Here is an 18,443-nt window from a genome sequence, read left to right as displayed (position 1 = left end):
TTCAGCATTCCTGGTTGCCATGGGCTATGGCCCAGTGATAGCAGAAAGGGGAGCATTTAAAAACTCTCCTACTTTGGGCTCACGTCTGATTTAAGTTAGAACTTTTTCTTGCATATGTAAATTTCTTTCTTTCCTAAATTTCTTATATGACTAAGATCCCTGAGGGAAAACTGACCTTCTGAAATGAACAAGTAAGACATTTTACAATTCCAAAGTAACCTCTAAGAAAATAATGTTGCTAAGCATCAAATCATCATAATTTCCTAAACCACAGAGGTAACTCTTGTGTATATAAAAAGATATTCTCTTTGTCACCATACTCAACTAAACTTCAGCAATAAATCTTGTGTGCATAAAAGATATCCTACCTGGCACCTTCTTGCTTGAAGGCCTAAATGTCTCTTTATCTGCTGTACAATAAGCTCTACCTGTACTTCTGTGGGGCCACCTATGTGTCTTGACTAAATTCTTTCACTGAAGCCACAAAGGACCCAGGAGCAGAGTCAAGGGCTGGTTCACAGCATCAGGACCTGGCTTTCCCATGACAATTACTAAGGCAATTTCTCCTTATTGATGAAATTGTAAGGTATGGCCAGCCCAGGACATCTGTTTGCTTCTGAGATTGTTCCAGCTTGAATGGTAGCATTAAAACATAATGCCACAAAAATCAACAAATCTATTTTAAAAAATAAGCACACATGCTGCAGCCATGCACCTACTGTCAAGCTCTGCCTGGGCAACTGAGCTGCAAAATCTATCAGCTGGTCAGTGACATGTAGATTTGCTCCATCAGGGGAGAGTCCACCACTCATCCTATGGGAATGTGCCAAGAAAACAGAACTCAGAGGCCCCCAGAGAGTTTATTCACTCACCTGGACACCAGGTCCAAGGACGCTTGGATGTGAGGGGTCAAAGAATGTTTGAAAGCCAGGTGTGGTGCATGCTTGTAATCCTAGCCCAGGAGGATTATCGCAAGTTTGAGGCCATCCCTGGAAACTTACCAACCTTGTGTTGTCTCAAAATAAAGATTTAATAAAAGGGCTGGAGATGTACCTAGGTTCAAGCCTCAGTCTCACACACACACACACACACACACACACACACACACACACACACACACACAGAGGGAGAGAGACCCACAAAGACATTTGAAAACAAAACCTCAGTAAAATTATTCTACACTTTAAAAATCAAATCTATTGTATTTTCTATAGGGATTTTAAAAATGGACATCTTGTATACAAAGTAATGGTAATTTCATTATAAGGGAACCTATTTGATACTGTAACTGGACTTTAAAGGGATGACACAAAGGAGTAGATCTGAAACGAGAGGGAGGCAGGCAGCAGGAGAAGGAGAGAACCAGGATGTCGGTGCTTCTGGCTTAGCAAAAGTTTGCTCCAAGGCTCTGGCAGCTTCCTTTGCCCTTCTCCTTCCTCTTTTCCTACCTTCTGGAAACAAGGGAAGATATGCACAAGAAATGAGCAGGGGATGGAGGCGGGAAAGGCAAAATGAAGGGAGGAGAGAGAAATCTTTCCACTGGCAAAGAGTTTCTGCTTGACAAATTTAGTCTGGCTTCCAAAACTTCTCTTAGACCTATCTGTGTACCGCCTTGCAAAGTTCCCAGGAAACTTGCTAAGTCAGTTCAGCAATACCGCTCCCTTCCTGAACCCTCAATATCTGATCATCCACTACCTCTGACCCTGCTCTTTAACGTTCACCATCCCCTAGGTGATGTTGGATCCCTCTGGCCCATTTTACAGAAGAATCCTGTTAGGTCAGTTTAGCCCCAATCCCTCTTGCTCCTAATGTTCCCTCTTATCTATCTTCCATCTACTGCCCCCCATTCCTTGCTCCTTGGCTAGAAGTGTCCATTTGCCCAAGTTACATTTTGAGTCAAGCACAGTCTCTCTCCCCTATCATAGCAAAATGCCATTGCAGTGCTCCTACCATTGAAATAATTCTTTCATCAACAGCACGGGTGTTTAGACTTCTGCACACTGGTGATGAGAAATTTTAATGTTATTTCTCAACCTTTTTATATACATATTCATTTAATGATCTAAGTCCCTATTGCGAGCCCAACACAAGGGAGGGACACAAGAGAACACAAAACATCAAATGGAGATCCAAGGCAAATAAAAACAGAATAAAAGCTGGTCACTGCCCCAGGGAGGGTTTTTAAAGTATGTAGAGGAGCCAGCATAGGGTAGGAGGAGATGACCTCTGGGCTGAACCTAGCAGGAAGAGCCTTTCAGGTAGAAGGCAGAAAGAAGAGCTATGAGAACGGGGAATCCCAGCAGCAGGCAGAGGCGACACCATGCAGGGAGGGGTGGGCCATAGTGAAGCGTGGATGGGAGGTCCCTGAGAAGTAAAGAGAGGAGGGCCAAGGTCTCATGTGAGTGCACCAAGGTCCCTGGTTGCTGGTGATGAATGGAGGGCTGGGGGAGGCCGCTGGCTGTGCAACAGAGGTTGGTAAGCTTGTCCTGGAAAGGGCCAGACAGTACATATTTTGAATACTGTGGGCCAAGAGACAAAATCAAGGATAGTATGTATATACTTACGTTACCAGAGAAAACAAATTTTCATAAAATATTACTGCCAAAATTCAAAGTATACTAATTATTATTGAGCTAACTTTAAAAATGCAGGTTCACTAGTGAGAAGAATGGAATTCTTTCTGAGGGGAATAACACTTTGCTTAAGTGGTGTTCTGCCCCTGTAGCACAGAGCAGCCACAGACCGTATGTAAATGAATGAGAATGGCTCTACGCCAAACTTTAAGGGCTGAAATCTGAACTACACATCATTTTCATATGGCAGGAAATGCTACTGTTCTTTTGATTTTTTTTCTCCAGCTATTTGGAAATGTAAGAACCTTGTAGTTCAAGGATGCAACAAACCCTCCTTCCCGAAAACCAAGGGAAGAGGTAGATTTGAGCCATGGGCTCCAATTTTCCAGCCCTTATCACAGAATGCCTCGCATGCTGAATGGATGTGTCTAATATTTTGCTAATAAGAACATTCATTTGGGGCACATTATTATATGGTGATGCAATGTATTTCTCATTGCATCACAGCAAAGGACTTGTGATGTAAGGGTGTCCATTACGGGAGATCCTAAGTCTGATCTGTTGTAAGGGACTTTCCCAGCTGTGTAATTAGAAGTAATCTGTACCTCTCCCCACAAAGGAATTAACCTGTGAGTGATGATTAGGGTCCAGAGAACATTCCCTTTCTTTTTTCCAGTTTTTATTTTTTATTGGTACATGTTTGCAGTACATAATTATATTCCTTGAGGGAAGTTGGTACATGTAAACAACACCTTTTTCATCCTCGTCCCTTCCCTTCCCTCTTGGCTTCCCTCTCATTTATAAAAAGATCTATCTTCCTATTTCTATTACCTGTCCTTTATTTTGCTGTTTATTTTTGGGTTTATCATATGATAAACTATCCAATACTTAAGCTTGTGTGTCTGATTTATTTTACTGAATATTATGGTCTCAAGGTGCATCCACTTTCCTATGAATAACTCAAGTTTATCCTTTGTGGGGAATTCATATACCACTGTATATAAATGTCACATTTCCTTTATTCATTCAGCTGTTGATTAACATAGAGGCCACTTCTAAGATTTAGCTACTGTAAATTGTGTTGCTATAAACATGGCATGCATCACCATATGTATATGATATCTTTACCTCTTTTGGGAAGAAACCCAGAGGAGGACAGCTGGGTCAAATGGGATTTCTCTCTCTTCTTTTTTTTTTTTTTTTTCCGGTACCGGGAATCAAACTCACGACCTTGCACTTGCACTGTGCCGCTGAGCTAAATCCCCAGCCCCTCAAATGGGATTTCTATTTTTAGTTTTTTAAGGAATTTCTGTACTGTGTTCCATAGTGGTTATATTCATTTATATTCCCACTAACAGTGCAGAAAGTTCCATTTTCCCTGCAGTCTCACCAGAATTTGTAATGATTTGGTGTCTTGATAATAGCCCTTCTTACTGGAGTAAGGTAGAATATCAGTGTTGTTTTCATATGTATTTCTCACATGGCCAAAGCGGTTGAACATTTTTTCATGCATTTATTGGCCATTTTTACTTCTTCTTCTGAGAAGTGTCTATTCATTTTAGTTGTCTATTTTTGCTTGGGTCTTTTATTTTAGGGGTCTAATATTTTCAAGTCTTTACATTCTGTCTGAAGAGTAATTGGCAATTTTTCCCCCATTACATAAGTTGTCACTTCACTCTTGGTTGTTTCCTTTGCTGTGCAGAAGTTTTTTAATTTCCCCATTTTTTGGTTCTTGATATTATTTTTTGTCACTTGGGGTTGTGTTCTGAAAGTCCTCACCTACATCTATGTTTTTAAGAGCTTTACCTATTTTATCTTCCAGCACAGTATGTGTTTCTGTTTTAACATTTGTATCTTTGATCCATTTTAATTTTAGTTTAGGGTATGATGAGAGATACAGATCTAGCTTCAGTCATCTGGATAGCCAGATCTTCATCAGGTGGATAGCTGATTTTCCTGGCACCATTTATTAAAAAGGCTATCTGTTCTCCAGTGTATATTCTGGCCCCTTTACCAAAGATCGTGTAATTGAATGTGCCTGGAGTTGTTTCTGCATCCTCTATTCTGTTCCATTGATCCACATCTCTTTTTGTCCCAGTACCATGCTGCTTTTTATCACTAGCTTTGTAATATAACTTGAGATCCAGGATTGTGACGCCTCCTTCTTTGCCCTTGTTACTCACTCAGTGTTGCTTTTGCTATTCTGGGTCTTTTCTGATTCCATGTGGAGTTAGGATTATTTAAAAAATATTCTTTTTCCCAACAACTTTTCACTCAGCAATTTAAGCTTCCATGGGTAGTCCTTACCTAGAACAATTTTATGTTGGAAGTTATAAACTAGTTTGGATATGTTTTTTAATGGCTATCTCATATATCACTTTGTGAATTGTACAACTAGTTCTTGAATATTCTGCATTTAAAAATTTAGATGGTTTCCTTTCTGTTTTGGTTGCTATTACAAGTAATGTTTTCCATTAATATTCTATAGCTATATACTTAGACATCTATAATTAGGTGTTTAAAGAAAAATTGCTTGAAGTGAAACTGGGTCATATAGAGTATATCCATTTTCTAAAGGATTTGACCTTAGGGAATTATGACAATTTTTGCTCCCAGTAAGAGTTATAAGAGCCTGGGTCTTCACAGTCCAGCAATACCTGAGAATGTATCATTAATAAACTGATAAATGAAAATGGTTTCTCATTACAGGTTGAGTGTGCCTTAACTGAAATTCTGGGAGCAAAGAGTTTCAGAATTTGGATTTGGCAGATTTTGAGATATTTGCATGTATTTTATTAGTTGCATACCCCTAATTTGAAAATATGAAATCCAAAGTGATCCAGTATCTGAAAATTTTGAACACTGACTTGAAGCTCAAAATGTTTTGGATTTTGGAACATGTTAGATTTCAAATTTTTGGATTACAGATGTTCAACCTGGAGTTTAATTTGCATTTACTCAACTGTAGTAAGGCCAAAATGTTTGTTCTTTTCCTTGACGTGCCCATCCTTCTATACAACTGTTATGCACTGATCTGTAAGAGCTCTTTCCACATTAAAGATATTAATTCTTTATCTTTAATATGTATTGCAAATATTTTCCCAGATTGCAGAAAAAGATGTTTCCAAAAGAATACTGAAATTTACATGGTTATTTACATTGCCAGGATTAACCTGTTCCTCTACAAGACAGATGGAAAACAATAAGGGAGGTAAAGAAAAACATCAACAAATTTAGAACTATTTTGAATTTTAGCATTTTTAAGGAAAAACTCCCTAGTGAACTCCTTAATGAAATGTTAAATTTTATTACTGGCATTATCAATTTCTTTTCTGATATTTGCTATTTATGATATGCTACATGTAGCTAATTTCATTATACACAAAAGATCTGTTGTTAATTCATAATTTTATATCTACTTTTTCATAATCAACATAGATGTAATTTTTAATTAACAACATGACATAATGCAATTTTTAATTAACAGCATAGTGTAATACATTTAATTTTCACTAGTATAAAAATATTGTTGTGCACATCACTGTATCAATTCTGATTCCTTCAGAGTTAAATTCTCAAATTGATCTTAAAAATAAAAACTATCTGGCTCTGTGTGGTGGCAAAAGCTTGCAATCCCAGCACTCTGGGAAGCTGAGTCAGGAGGATCACAGGTTGGAGTCCAGCCTGGACAACTTTGTAATTTAGTGAGACAGTAATTTTTGTTTCAAAATAATAAAAAAAAAAAGTTTTTTAAAGACTACAGATGTAGTTCAGTGTAAAGGTCCTGGGCTCAACACCTAGTATCACACAAACAAACAAAACAAAATAAAACAACCTGATTACCATGGGAAACACTACACTACCTACAAGTTTATTGTTTTCTGTCAGAGAACTCTCCTCAGAAAGGCCTGCTCATCATTTGCGAAGCCCCGGATATTTGTGCATCACAAGCAATATTTAAAAGATAGTATCTCTCCAAGTCTCCCATAACATGAATTTCAATAAGTTTATTTATTCTGGCTATTAAAACTGTAGCATTGTGTTTGAGAGTATTATAAATTGCACTTTCAGTGCTATCAAATCTGTTTAAGATCTATATGATAATTTCATGTGTTTCCTCCAGTAATAGATTGTTCATCACATTGTGATGATTTTTAAACATTTTTTTTATTTTAAAGAAAAGAAAAATAAATAATAAAAACAATGATATAAAATTTCAAAACATAATTGTAGGAGAGTAACAACGGTTAGTACATTGTGTATTGTTATCTTCAAAGTAGTTGCTCATATTACAAGATCTAGGTATGACAAATTGATCAAACTATATAAGCACAAACTTCTTTTTTCAATGAACTAATAGAAATTAGTAGTATAATTATCTTAATATATATATTTTTCCTTTTCCCTTCCTTCTTTTCTCCTTTCCTCTATTCCAGTTTCTCTTTCTTTTGAGCAGTTTCTTCCCATTTCACAATAACCTTGTGATGATTGTAAATTTGACTTTCTGAGGTCAAATTCAGCAGTGAAACTTCACTATGTATTCCTGTTCTGTCTACATATTTTATCCCCTACGAGGGGACATTTGGCAATACCTTGGGACACTTTTTACTGCTGTACTTGGTATTACTGGTACATGGTTGGTGGAGGCTAGCGATGTTGCTAAGCACCCTAAAACACTGACAGTCCTCTTACAACAAAAATGACCTGCTCCCAAATGTCAGTGAGTCCAGGCTGTGAATTTCTATCCTAAAACAAAATATCTGTTCTCACAGTGATTTCCTAAACCCAAACCAACCTATGAAGACCACAATGACCAACAGGCAACACCAACTGATGAGGACTGAATTTAGTCTTGTGTAGCTTCAGCTAGCGATTTATATTTCACTATGGCATTTCACAGGACACTAAGCTTGGTTAAACCTAGACCTAGGAGACTACGCCCAGGTTATCCCTATTCTCCTTCAAATGACACACTGGGGCTTGCCTTCTCAACGCCTCATCAGCTGTGCACTTTGGCATGGTTTCTCATGTGCGGCCTCTAGCGAGATGGAAAATTACTAAGAGAGAGTCAGAAAGCCTGTACCAAGCAGCAGGATTCACAGGGGAAGTGATGTAGACATCAGCAGACTGATGAGATGGACGTTGGAGCTGCCAGGGAATAGAGGACAGATGTAGCTGAGCCAGGCTGGCTTGAAATCAGACTCCGACATGGCCAACAGGCAGCTACCTAAGATCCGCAGGGGAGCCAGGCAGTGCTGCTTGTGAACATGGAAAACCCTTTGACAAGCATATTCAGTGAGCTGATGCTCCACAGTAGGCCGGACAGAAAAAAACAGGTCTTACCGGGGGTGCTGATGGCGGGGGAGGGGCTGCCAGGGGAGGAGGAGGTGGAGGCAAAGGAGGCGGTGGTGGTGGTGGTACCGGCATAGGTCACAGTGTTGGTATGTCTTGCTAATAAATGGTCCCAAGAGAGTCGTTTCTGCTCTGAAAAAAAGAAAAGGGAGAGTTTTAACCTTGGATGCCTCTGCTCATACACAGGAAATACACGTTTTGCAGACACGCATACTGTAGATAGTTTCATTCTTATACTTGTCCATTAGCTCACTCACTCATCCATTCACTCAGAGTGTCCACCGTGAGTGTCGTGTGCTAAGTGCTGGCGACTGATAAAAGTGGCCAGATTCTAGAGAAACTTAAGTGATAGAGCTGAAAGAATTTAGCTATTTGTGTCTCCATCTAAATAGAACATATAAATAGCTACCCTTCATCATATAATGAATTTTCAAGATAACTGAATTCTATATCATTTGCCTTGAACCTGTAGTTTTATTATTTTCAATGAATTCTGCATAGACTCCCATCTTCCAAAGTGCAAGAAATCAAATGAAATGTAACCTTTTCTAAATGTCACAGGCTCCACATTACTCATGACGCCAGCCTCGAGCAAGGCTCACACAGGGCGTTAGTCATTTTCCTGCCTCCTCTCCTGTCAGCTCTGACTTTCCTTGCTGTCCTGTGTCTTGGCTTCTGCAGAGCATTCTGGGTAGGGCATGCCACCTCTCCTCTGCACAGTCTCTCTATCTGGTATTTGCTCTAGAGAGGTCTTTTTGGCAAGATTCTGCAAACGGGGCTTTGATTCAACCAGTTAATATTGTGGGATGTTTGAATTCCAGGTAAATGTGGTATTTCTCTGCAGAATGTGTGTGTGTGTGTGTGTGTGTGTGTGTGCGTGTGTGTGTTGGCAAATTTGTGTCTTAGGACCTTCATCAAAATACACTACAAGGGCTGAAAGTCTGTATTAATGAAAACTCCACAAGAATTAGGAAAACCTACATGAGACTAAAAACAATTTAAATAGAGACTGAAATAAACATTGGACTTAGGCAGGAGTGACTTTGTGTTTTTGCTGTCTCTAGCGAGCCAGACAAGATCGGTGTCTTTGTCTTTAACATCCTAGGACATTTGTATTATTCCATGAAATATTGTCACCTATATAGAAGTGAAAAACAGTATTATGCAACGTCACATTTTATTCTTAACATATTCCATGGGATTTTGCTTACATGTTAGTTCTTTTACTTTTTTACATGGTGGCTACTATATGACAGGAATCACATTAATTTCCCCAACAGTGCTCTTCTAAGGTCAGTAGCAACAGCCCACTTTTGCAGATAACCAAATGCCACGCAGAGACATGAAGTTTTTTGACCAGTCATACATACTTAGTAACTGGCAAGCCTGGGATTGGAAGCCACTCTTAAAGGCTCAAAGTTTTTCCAACGTGATTTTAATTATTGTGGCAAACATTTAACTGTTCTAAGTATACCATTCAGTTGCTTTAAGTGCATTTACAATATTATGCGATCACGACCTCCACCCACTCCCAGAAATTTTTCATCATCCCAATCAGAAACTCTGTATCCATTAGACAATAAGTACATTGTCCCCATCCTCAAGCCCCTGGCAATTTTCATTCTGCTTTCTGTACCTATGAATTTTTAGTGTTCTAGATAACTTACTTATGTAGTGTGGAACTACACAATATGTGACTGAGCCTGGTTTATTTCACCTAGCACATTTCTGTGTATTCACATTGCAGCATCTACAATTCCTGATTTTTCCTTTATGTGTCTAGAGCCCATTTTGTTTAATCATCTGTTCATGGATACCTAGGTTGTTCCACTTTTAGGTATTGTGAAAAATGCTGCTATGAACACCAGGGTACAAATGTCTTTGTAAGACCTTGATTTATTCTTTCTTTCTTTCTTTCTTTCTTTCTTTCTTTCTTTCTTTCTTTCTTTCTTTCTTTCTTTCTTTCTTCCTTCCTTCCTTCCTTCCTTCCTTCCTTCCTTCCTTCCTTCTTGCTTTCTTGCTTTCTTGCTTTCTTCTTTCTTTCTTTCTTTCTTTCTTTCTCTCTCCTTCCTTCCTTCCTTCCTTCCTTCCTTCTTTCTTTCTTTCTGGTAATGGGGATTGAACTCAGGGTCTTCAAACTGAACTCTTAATTTTTTATTTTGAGAGAGAGTCTCACTAAGTTGCTAAGTTGCCCAGGCTGGGATTGAACTGCTGATCCTTTTGCCTCTGCCTTTCAGAATGCTAGGGTTACAAGCATGTGCCACTATGCCCACCTTGAATTTTTTTTTAGGTCTATACTCAGGTATGGCAGAGCTGGATTCTATGGTACCAGCCTCTTTTCAGTAGCATACAGAATCTTCTAAACCTGGCAATGGTATAAAATATACATGTCAGAGCAGCATTTTGGGGAAAGAGTCCATGATAGCTTTTGTAAGAGTTCCAAGGATATATGTGAGCTGATCATTGAACAAGACCTCCCTTTCCTTATAAAGTATTCCCCTATAAGAAAGGGCCTTATAGTCACTGTTACTGCCTCTTTCTTTGATATTGACAAGAACAAAAAGAATGAGAAAAATACTCTTCAGAGCCCTCAGCATAAACCACAGTAAAACTGAGCAGCTATTTCAAAGTTTTGCAGATGCTTGGTCCAAATAGTGTCAATGTTATTTTATCCACAATCTAGTATATATGATAGCATGAGGTCAGACACAGCTCACTTCCTACAGGCTGAATGCTAAAGTAAACTTGAATGTGAGTCCACAATTTAATTGGAACAAGCATAAATTACCAGCTATTTGTATTTTTACACTTTCTTTCATAGAAGGTATTTAGGTATATTCTTTATATAATCTTCTATGAGGCAGCAAAAATTTACAGCAGGGCTGGGTGAAGTATTAATATAATAAGAGAATATAGAGTGGTGTCATTATGTAAGGACCTCATCTTTTAACTATGACACATCAGAGGAGGCAGACTCACTTTCCCTGGTGAAAAGCTGGAAAGAGTTTGGAAGAGTAACTTAAACTGAAATGCTACTTACCTCAGAGTTTTGGCATTTACCTAAGGAAAAACAACTGTCAGAAAATACCTTTAAGAAAACTACAGCAGGGTTATTCAAAAAACCCTCAGCACATAGTTTGATTTCACTTCCCAGAATCCCTTACAAGTAGTTATAAACATGTGACTGAGCTCTGGCCAATAGAATGAAGGCAGAAATGTGCTATACTTCTGGGCTGGCTCCTAGAGACTCTCTACCCATGAGTCCTCTCTTTCTCTATCCATTGGCTGGAAAGCAACATCCCCTATGTCAAAAACACATGATGAAAAGAATATGGGTTTCTGATATAATATATATCACTTGCCTTTTATAATATCATTTGCCAAATACATGAGACTTTATATACATAAAAAAATAAACTTCTGTTGTGCTAAGCAATGGAGGTTTTGGAGTACCCTCTTCTGAGGGATTCCAGATAGCTGGTGGAACATTAGTTCTGACTATACCCGTGAAGTTCCTTGTGAAGGAGGTTAGCATTTGAATATGAAGACTAAGTGATAGATCTCCCTCACCAACGTGGGTGGGTATTACTCCATTTGTGGTGGGCATGAACACACTAACAGATTTCCTGGCCAATAGCACTGTGACCCACAGATGATCAGAGCTCTTCTAACACACATATTTTCTACCAGGCACAGATACAGCTTTCTTGGGGTTAGAAATATAAGCACCATTGCAATATCAGGCCTGGGGACCTCTTGAGCAGCAAAGCACAGATATTTAAAACATGAGGTACTAAATAGATGGTGAGAAGGGACTCTTGTTTCTGTGGTGAGAGCTTAAAAAAGCAGACAGTTCTTTGTCCGCTAGCTCTTTGTCCACTTCAGCTGGGGATATTCATGGCGGGTGACAATTTTATTTATTTATTTTTACCACTTTACCACTTCATCACTGTGAATGACCACAGCACCACCACGAATACTGATTTTGGAGTTACACATAAACTTCAGCAAGTAGATGAATTTGCAAGTATAGAATCTTCAAGTAATAAGTATCAACCATGTAACTTTTTGGAAGCCCCGTAAGTGCTCAGGACAGCATTAGGGACTTTTAATATATTGTTTTATTTAATCCTCTCATTGGTCTTATGGATGGATGTTGATATTTCCATGCAACAGACAACTAAATTTTGTCTCAGTTTATGCAGTTTCTACTAAATTTCAGAGACAGCATCAAAGCTGAGTTGCAAGCACTGCCTATCTGATCCAGAACCTAATTTCCCTTGCTCTTCATTACTTTATTAAATGGTTATGTTTCAGGCTGTATTACATCTCTGCTTCCATTTTGTGAAGGTTTAAATATATTTTTCAAACCACGAGATGAAAGGGACTCCACAAAGGTGAGAACAATCCTTCCACTCACTTCCCCCTGTGCGCTCTTGTCCTCCATCCAGTTTTACCCTTAGGAGTCTGAGAATGATTAGGTGCCACCGGGATCTGCCTTGCTGCAATCACAGGGAGTGATTTTTCAAAGTCTGGGATTAAAGGGTATTTTTATATGCAGAACTTGATGGCTGTAAAGGCTTTTTCTTGACAGATATAATAATTAAGCAATTATCTACAGAAGTATTTGTTAAAATCTGACAGTTAAGAATATGGAGCTCCAAGAAGTCACACGCTGTACCGCGAGCTCTTTGATGCTTTGTACTCTCTCTCGACCCATTTAAAGATGCTATTTTGTTCTGAAATATATTTAAAATGTTTAAGATTTTTTTTTAAAGCCAGACTCTCAAAAGCTTTTGTACTGTCTCTTGACTTATGAAAGAGCTGAAAATCAGCACGAAGTGCGCATTAGGTATTCAAACACCATCGGAGAGAGGGATAAAGAGAACCACAGGGGCGTGGCCATGTGAGACCCCTAACACAAGGCCTGTGCTGCTCTTAGAGTCAAACAGAACTGGGGGACCCTTCTGCCTTTTATCCTGATGTGTGACCTTGGTCAACTCACTTAACCTCGGTGAGCCTCATTTTCTTTATTTGTAAAATAGGAGCTAGAATGCTTAATTCTTAGTTTGCTGTTAGGCTTCAGAAAAGACCACAGTACTGACACACTTACTGACACAGTACTTATGGAAGTTCTTTCATCATCACAACCACAAATAACTATGATAAAAGCAGGAGTGGGGTAAATGCCCCAACAAAGGTAGGGACTGCCAAAGAATGCCACCATCATTTCAAACTTGAAGGCAAGGTAGAACAAGTAAACACTTGGTAGAGCTACTGGGCTTTCAATGGGCACGTAGGTGGCTCTGGGGTCTGTTCTCATTAGCAGGAGTGGGATAACACAAGCATAGACAGAAGTGGGAGAATGAAGGCTGCCTGTGGGACTCTGCACATGTGGGAGAAAAGGAGAGAAGGCTGGAAATGGTCGGGTTTAAATGGCACTCAGCTGTTTTGGAAGTGTCTGCTTCCTTGGATAAGGCTGGACATTGATCTTGCTGTGGTCACTACCATCTCTCAGACACTTTTCCTGTTCCTGAGGAATTCCTTATGTTATGAGCCAGCCTGAGGTCAAGAACTCCTTTTCCCTGCATCTCTTGCAGGGAGAGAGCAGGCTGTAACCCTGTTATGGTTTATGTCTGTGTGTCCCCTCTGAAGCCTCATGTGACCATGGGGCAGGCTATTAGAGTTGAATGATTGTGGGTGTGAGAGCTACACCCGCCCTGGGGTGGATAGTTTGCATATGTAAGGGAGAGGAAAAGAGTGCTTGAGGACATTCCCTCCCCATTCTGCCCTGGTGTGTGCTTGCAGCTTAGCTGTGCTCTGCCGCCCTGAGCTGTAGCTCTTTGCCATGTGCCACTCTGCCTTATAATCTGCCAAGTACGGACTGAAACTTCCATGAACTGTAAGCAAAATAAACCTTTCCTTCCTTAATTTTGGGCATCAGGTATTTTGTCCCAGCAGCGAGAAAAAAGTAACCAAGACAAACCCTTAACTCAGATGGGGTAGATTATATCTGAAAAGGGTGCAAAGGGAACAGGGCTGAGGGAAAAGGCCTGTATCTGGAGCAGAGGTCCCTTCTCAGTTCTGGCTCCCTCACATTTCATGGGAATAGAAGCCCAGTATTGGTCAGAACTGTCTCACCCTAGCAAAGCCCTATATCCAGGCTTTTGTGTGTAATCTAATTTTTTTATTTTAAAAATTAAAAAAACTAACAAAACAACAGTGAAAACAAAATCAAAACAACACAAAAACAACAAAAAACGATACATGACCTCAAAACAAAATGATAGGAATTAATAGCGGTTGCTACATTACATACTGTTATCTTCAACGAAGTTGCTCAGTCCACCAGAGGTAAGAATGTAAGATTGATCAAACAATCAAAGACAGTAACAAGTAATAAAAAAAAAAATTGGAAATGATGCAGAGTTTCCCCATACAAGATGGTGGGAGTTCAACAATGGTTCTTATACTGCATATTGTTGTTTTCAGATCAATCATTTGGATTACCAGATTCAAGCATGCAAAATTGATCAAAAAAAAGGAGAAAATTTTAAGCATTGACTGTTCCTTTCAATAAACCACACTATCCCTGGCTCAGAGTATAAGGGAGATTGTGTGTAGGTTATCTGCAAAAACTATGCCATTTTACAGAAAAGATTCAGCATCTGAGGATTTTGGTATCTGAAGGTGTCCTGGAACCCCTCCCCCATGAATACCGAAGCACACTATGCTCACACTTTTTTTAGTTAAAATTAGATTGGATGGCAAACCTTTTAGAGCTTTCAATGATACAAATGGCCCACCGCTGAGGGTTCACCACTGCTGCTCTCAATCAGCTCTACATTACTTATAATAGTGATTATAATGTAAACACCACACTATTATTTAGGAGCTGATGACAAGAGAAAAAAGCCTGTATATACTCTGAAGTACTTTTTCCTCCAATGTATTTGTAATCCAGTTTAATCAGTAGACAGAGAAGCCATGGATGTGAAGGCTGATGGTAACTTGAAAAGCATCATTTAAACCCCAGTAGACTAAAAGAACAGACTGCCACACTTTGACCTCTTTACCAGGAGCTATTCTGGCTTGGTAGGCAGGGTACCCTCTTTATGCAGGTGATGAGCTATCCTTCCACCCACCCTCTGATCCTCTTCTTTCCCTTCTTGCTCCTCTGCCCAACTGTACACATTCAGCAATAGATGTGGACTGGGTTTCCTAACTTCTTCATGTGAAGAGCAATATATCTCTATACCAACTGGACTTTGTGAGTTGTTGCAGAAAGAAATAACTCATACTGAACAATTTTACATGCTAGTTGCTTGCATCAAAACATTTAAGTATTTCCCCCCCAAGAACAGTCTATCAGATTACAGCTGTTCACAAATATAACATGGGCTTATTAAAAAAAAAAAGGAACATCAGCAAGAAGGGTTGCAGCTATCATTTGACAAAAGCATCTTTTGTTGGTTCTAAAAATACATTTGAATTAAGATTCCCTCTGCATTGTAACTTTTTATGTGTTGGTATGGTCCCCCTGAGTTCTTTGTTTTTGTATTATGAAACCAGGGAAAAGAACAGAGATGTCCCACCTCTGAACTAAGGGAGGCGAATGCACCCCCTGAGGCAGTCCATAGCTCACAAGCGTTACCAGGGTGCTGCCACATATAAAGATCAGGCATTTACATTAATTTATCAAAGGTGCCCCACAGCCAGGAAAGCACAACCCTCAGCCCACGAGCCATGTGCAAACAAAGTATAAAGAGTCTCAGAGTGCATGTGGTAAGGTTTTCAAAACGATAAATAGAATAACAGGGAATTCTGTCTTTAAACCTTCTCTCCAGGTGACAGTGGAAACAGCTGCGGAGCCCTCACTGCCTGTTGTCACTTCCTCTGGTGGTTTAGTGAGCCCAAGCCCATCACTCCTCCCAGGTCAGACTGTCCTCCAAAGGTCACATGAAGCTGCTACTCCCACTCTCTTCCATGGTACAAGAATTTGGACATACACAACCTTTTATGGAAGGGTGGGCATGTTGGCTTGAGTAAGGAGGGAACGAGGTAGAGGAAAAAAAGTCCCTGAGCATTCTTGTTCTAGATAATAGTAAAACAGTCCAGTTCTGACTCAGCCCTTGCTATGGAGTAGAAACTGTTCTTGGAGCATTTTGTATAGTAACATTTAAACACCACAGCGGAGCATGAAATAGACACTACGGCTACCTGCATTCTTCAGAAGAGGACACTGACACATAGATAGGGTAAGGAACTTACCTAAGGTACACAGTCAGTGGAAAAGCTGATATTAAACTCAGGTGTCTAGCTCCAGATGCCAGTCACATAAGTACCATGCTGATTTAAGTCACTTGTATACATATAATTTTTATACTTTCTGTGACATCCACATACCACCTGAAGTTATACTCATTTAACACTTAGTATAAATCAACTCATGATTTTAAATAACTTTGTTTTGAAAAAATAATACCTGACTTTAAATCTCTACCATAAACAGTAAACTAGTACCATTTGCCATAAATGGAAAATAATAATAATAAGAAACACAGTAATTATCCAAATAAAAATGTTTCTTGTTTATCTGCATAAAGGCATCTCAAGTTTCCCCAGGAAGCCTCTGCACAGCTCTGGGGAGCAGTGTTTACCAATCGTTAATGGAGGACAAACAGCCAGGGGTCTTGTTAAATGCAGGTTCAAAACTCACTGGATTCAAGTTGGGTTGGGGCCTGGGGTCCTGCATTTCTAACCAGACCTCTGAATCCCCACCCCCATGAAGCCAACACTGCTGCTCTGGGGAATATACTTTGGGAATCTCTTCAAGGTGAAAGCTTGTAAGAAAGACAGGCTCCACCCCAGACTGAAGGAATAAAAACCTTTGGGAATAATTTTACCAGAAAGGGATACATATGCCTGCTCAAGTTTCCTGTTCTAGGATATCTGAGATGGTGCAAACTCTGTCTCATCCAGTCAGAAGTTGTATGTTCTGTGGGAAAGACTCACTTTTGTGCAGATTCACTTAACTTCCAGTAGGCTGGCTCCATGAAAATGGCAGACTATACTTGGAACTGATGTAAAAGGGAGACTGAGCTGAGGGCCCATGGCCCTCTCACACATGACAGACAGGACCTCAGACCCCCAACAAACTTCAGCCCAGTTCCTGAAATGGCTCAGCCCTACCTGGAACTATATTTAGTCATCAGCTGAAGTGCATAAAGGATTCTCATGGCCTTGTCTGCAATCTTGTAATTTCTAAAATGAAGACACACCTTAACCAAATCTAATACAAAACCCACTATGTTACACCCACAGTGAGCTCATAAATTGGTTTCCTTTTAAAAGACTCTTATTGAAATGCAAATCTGTTCCCAGCTCATTCATTGAATTCATTATAATATTTGAACAGTATTTGCAGAAAGGAAAAACCGAGATATTGATAATATTTATCACTGACTCAGGTATTTAAATTGAGGCCAAGAGCCATAAAAATCACTCTTTATGTGGCTCCCAAGAGTAAAAGAGGAAATATTGACTCTTATTCTTTTTTGCCCCCATTCTTGAATTAACTAAAAGAAGAATTGGGTTTATTAAAAATACATCATATTAATCACACATTTATAAGTAAACTTTATATAACAGTTATGCTTCTGAAAAATGGCATTCTAGTTTTAGAAAATAGAAGCATGCATTATGCACTAAAAAAGGTTATCCACTGAAAATCTGCAATGAATACTATAAAATAATGAGCTGTTCTACAAAATGAATGCCCACCTCTTTAATTTTTTTATGATGTTAGTTTATCAGAAGGTGTTTTTTTCTTTCTTAAGGCTAGGTGGTACCTCCTCCCTGAGGACTGAGTACTCCCAAAATGCTAGCCTGAGAAACACTGAAGAAATAATGTGTAGACTGGAGGTGGCTCCTGGGTACCAGAACTGTCAGAGCCTTTCTTTCCAGGCCTTACTTGTGACACTTTAGATTTGCTCATGTACTTTCTTATTATCACTGTTGCTACTACTTTGGGCCAGAGTAGGACCAATGAGATTCTGGCACCCTGGGTCCCTCGTCCAGTTTGAAGTCACATTAGAACCTCAGACAGTCTGCTGCAAGGAACCATTCTCACCTCAGTCACTAAACAGATCCCTTCTATGGCAGCTAGCACAGTTCACTGACAGCTAGGTCTGATACCCTGAATGGCAGCTGTCACCTTTCATACTCCATGACATCACTCCCAGATGTAACATGTACTCCCTCCAGCTTTCTGCTATGTATCCCCTATAATCTATACCACGCTATTGACATTTCCTTACATACTGCTGTGTTATGAATATGGTTTATCCTTCTCAAAGGGTCCATGTGCTAAAAGCCTGTTCCTAAATATAATGGTATTGAGAAGAAGCAGGACCTTTCTGGGGTTGGAGCCCAGTGGGAGGTGATTAAATCATAGGAACATTGCCTTTCAAGGACCTAATGCCTACCTCTCAGAGGCAGCGGGACTGAATTAGCTAC

At 39.5% G+C, this 18,443-nt stretch overlaps 1 protein-coding gene across 1 annotated transcript in view; it reads right to left on the bottom strand.

The window, feature by feature from the left end:
* Wipf3 (WAS/WASL interacting protein family, member 3) overlaps window positions 1–8,079 on the bottom strand; it is a 60,504-nt gene extending 52,425 nt beyond the window's left edge. The window contains exon 1 of the mRNA XM_013510497.1: window positions 7,917–8,079. Within this exon, the coding sequence (XP_013365951.1) occupies window positions 7,917–8,000 (84 nt within the window). The 5' untranslated portion in view covers window positions 8,001–8,079. The remainder of the gene's footprint in view (window positions 1–7,916) is intronic.
* Between the last annotated feature and the right edge of the window lie 10,364 nt (window positions 8,080–18,443).

This window comes from Chinchilla lanigera, unplaced genomic scaffold, assembly GCF_000276665.1.
Source record: "Chinchilla lanigera isolate Chin_1 unplaced genomic scaffold, ChiLan1.0 scaffold00009, whole genome shotgun sequence".
Lineage (NCBI taxonomy): Eukaryota > Metazoa > Chordata > Mammalia > Rodentia > Chinchillidae > Chinchilla > Chinchilla lanigera.
The sequence above is the reverse complement of the archived record's forward strand: the minus strand, read 5'-3'. Positions and strand labels throughout refer to the sequence as shown.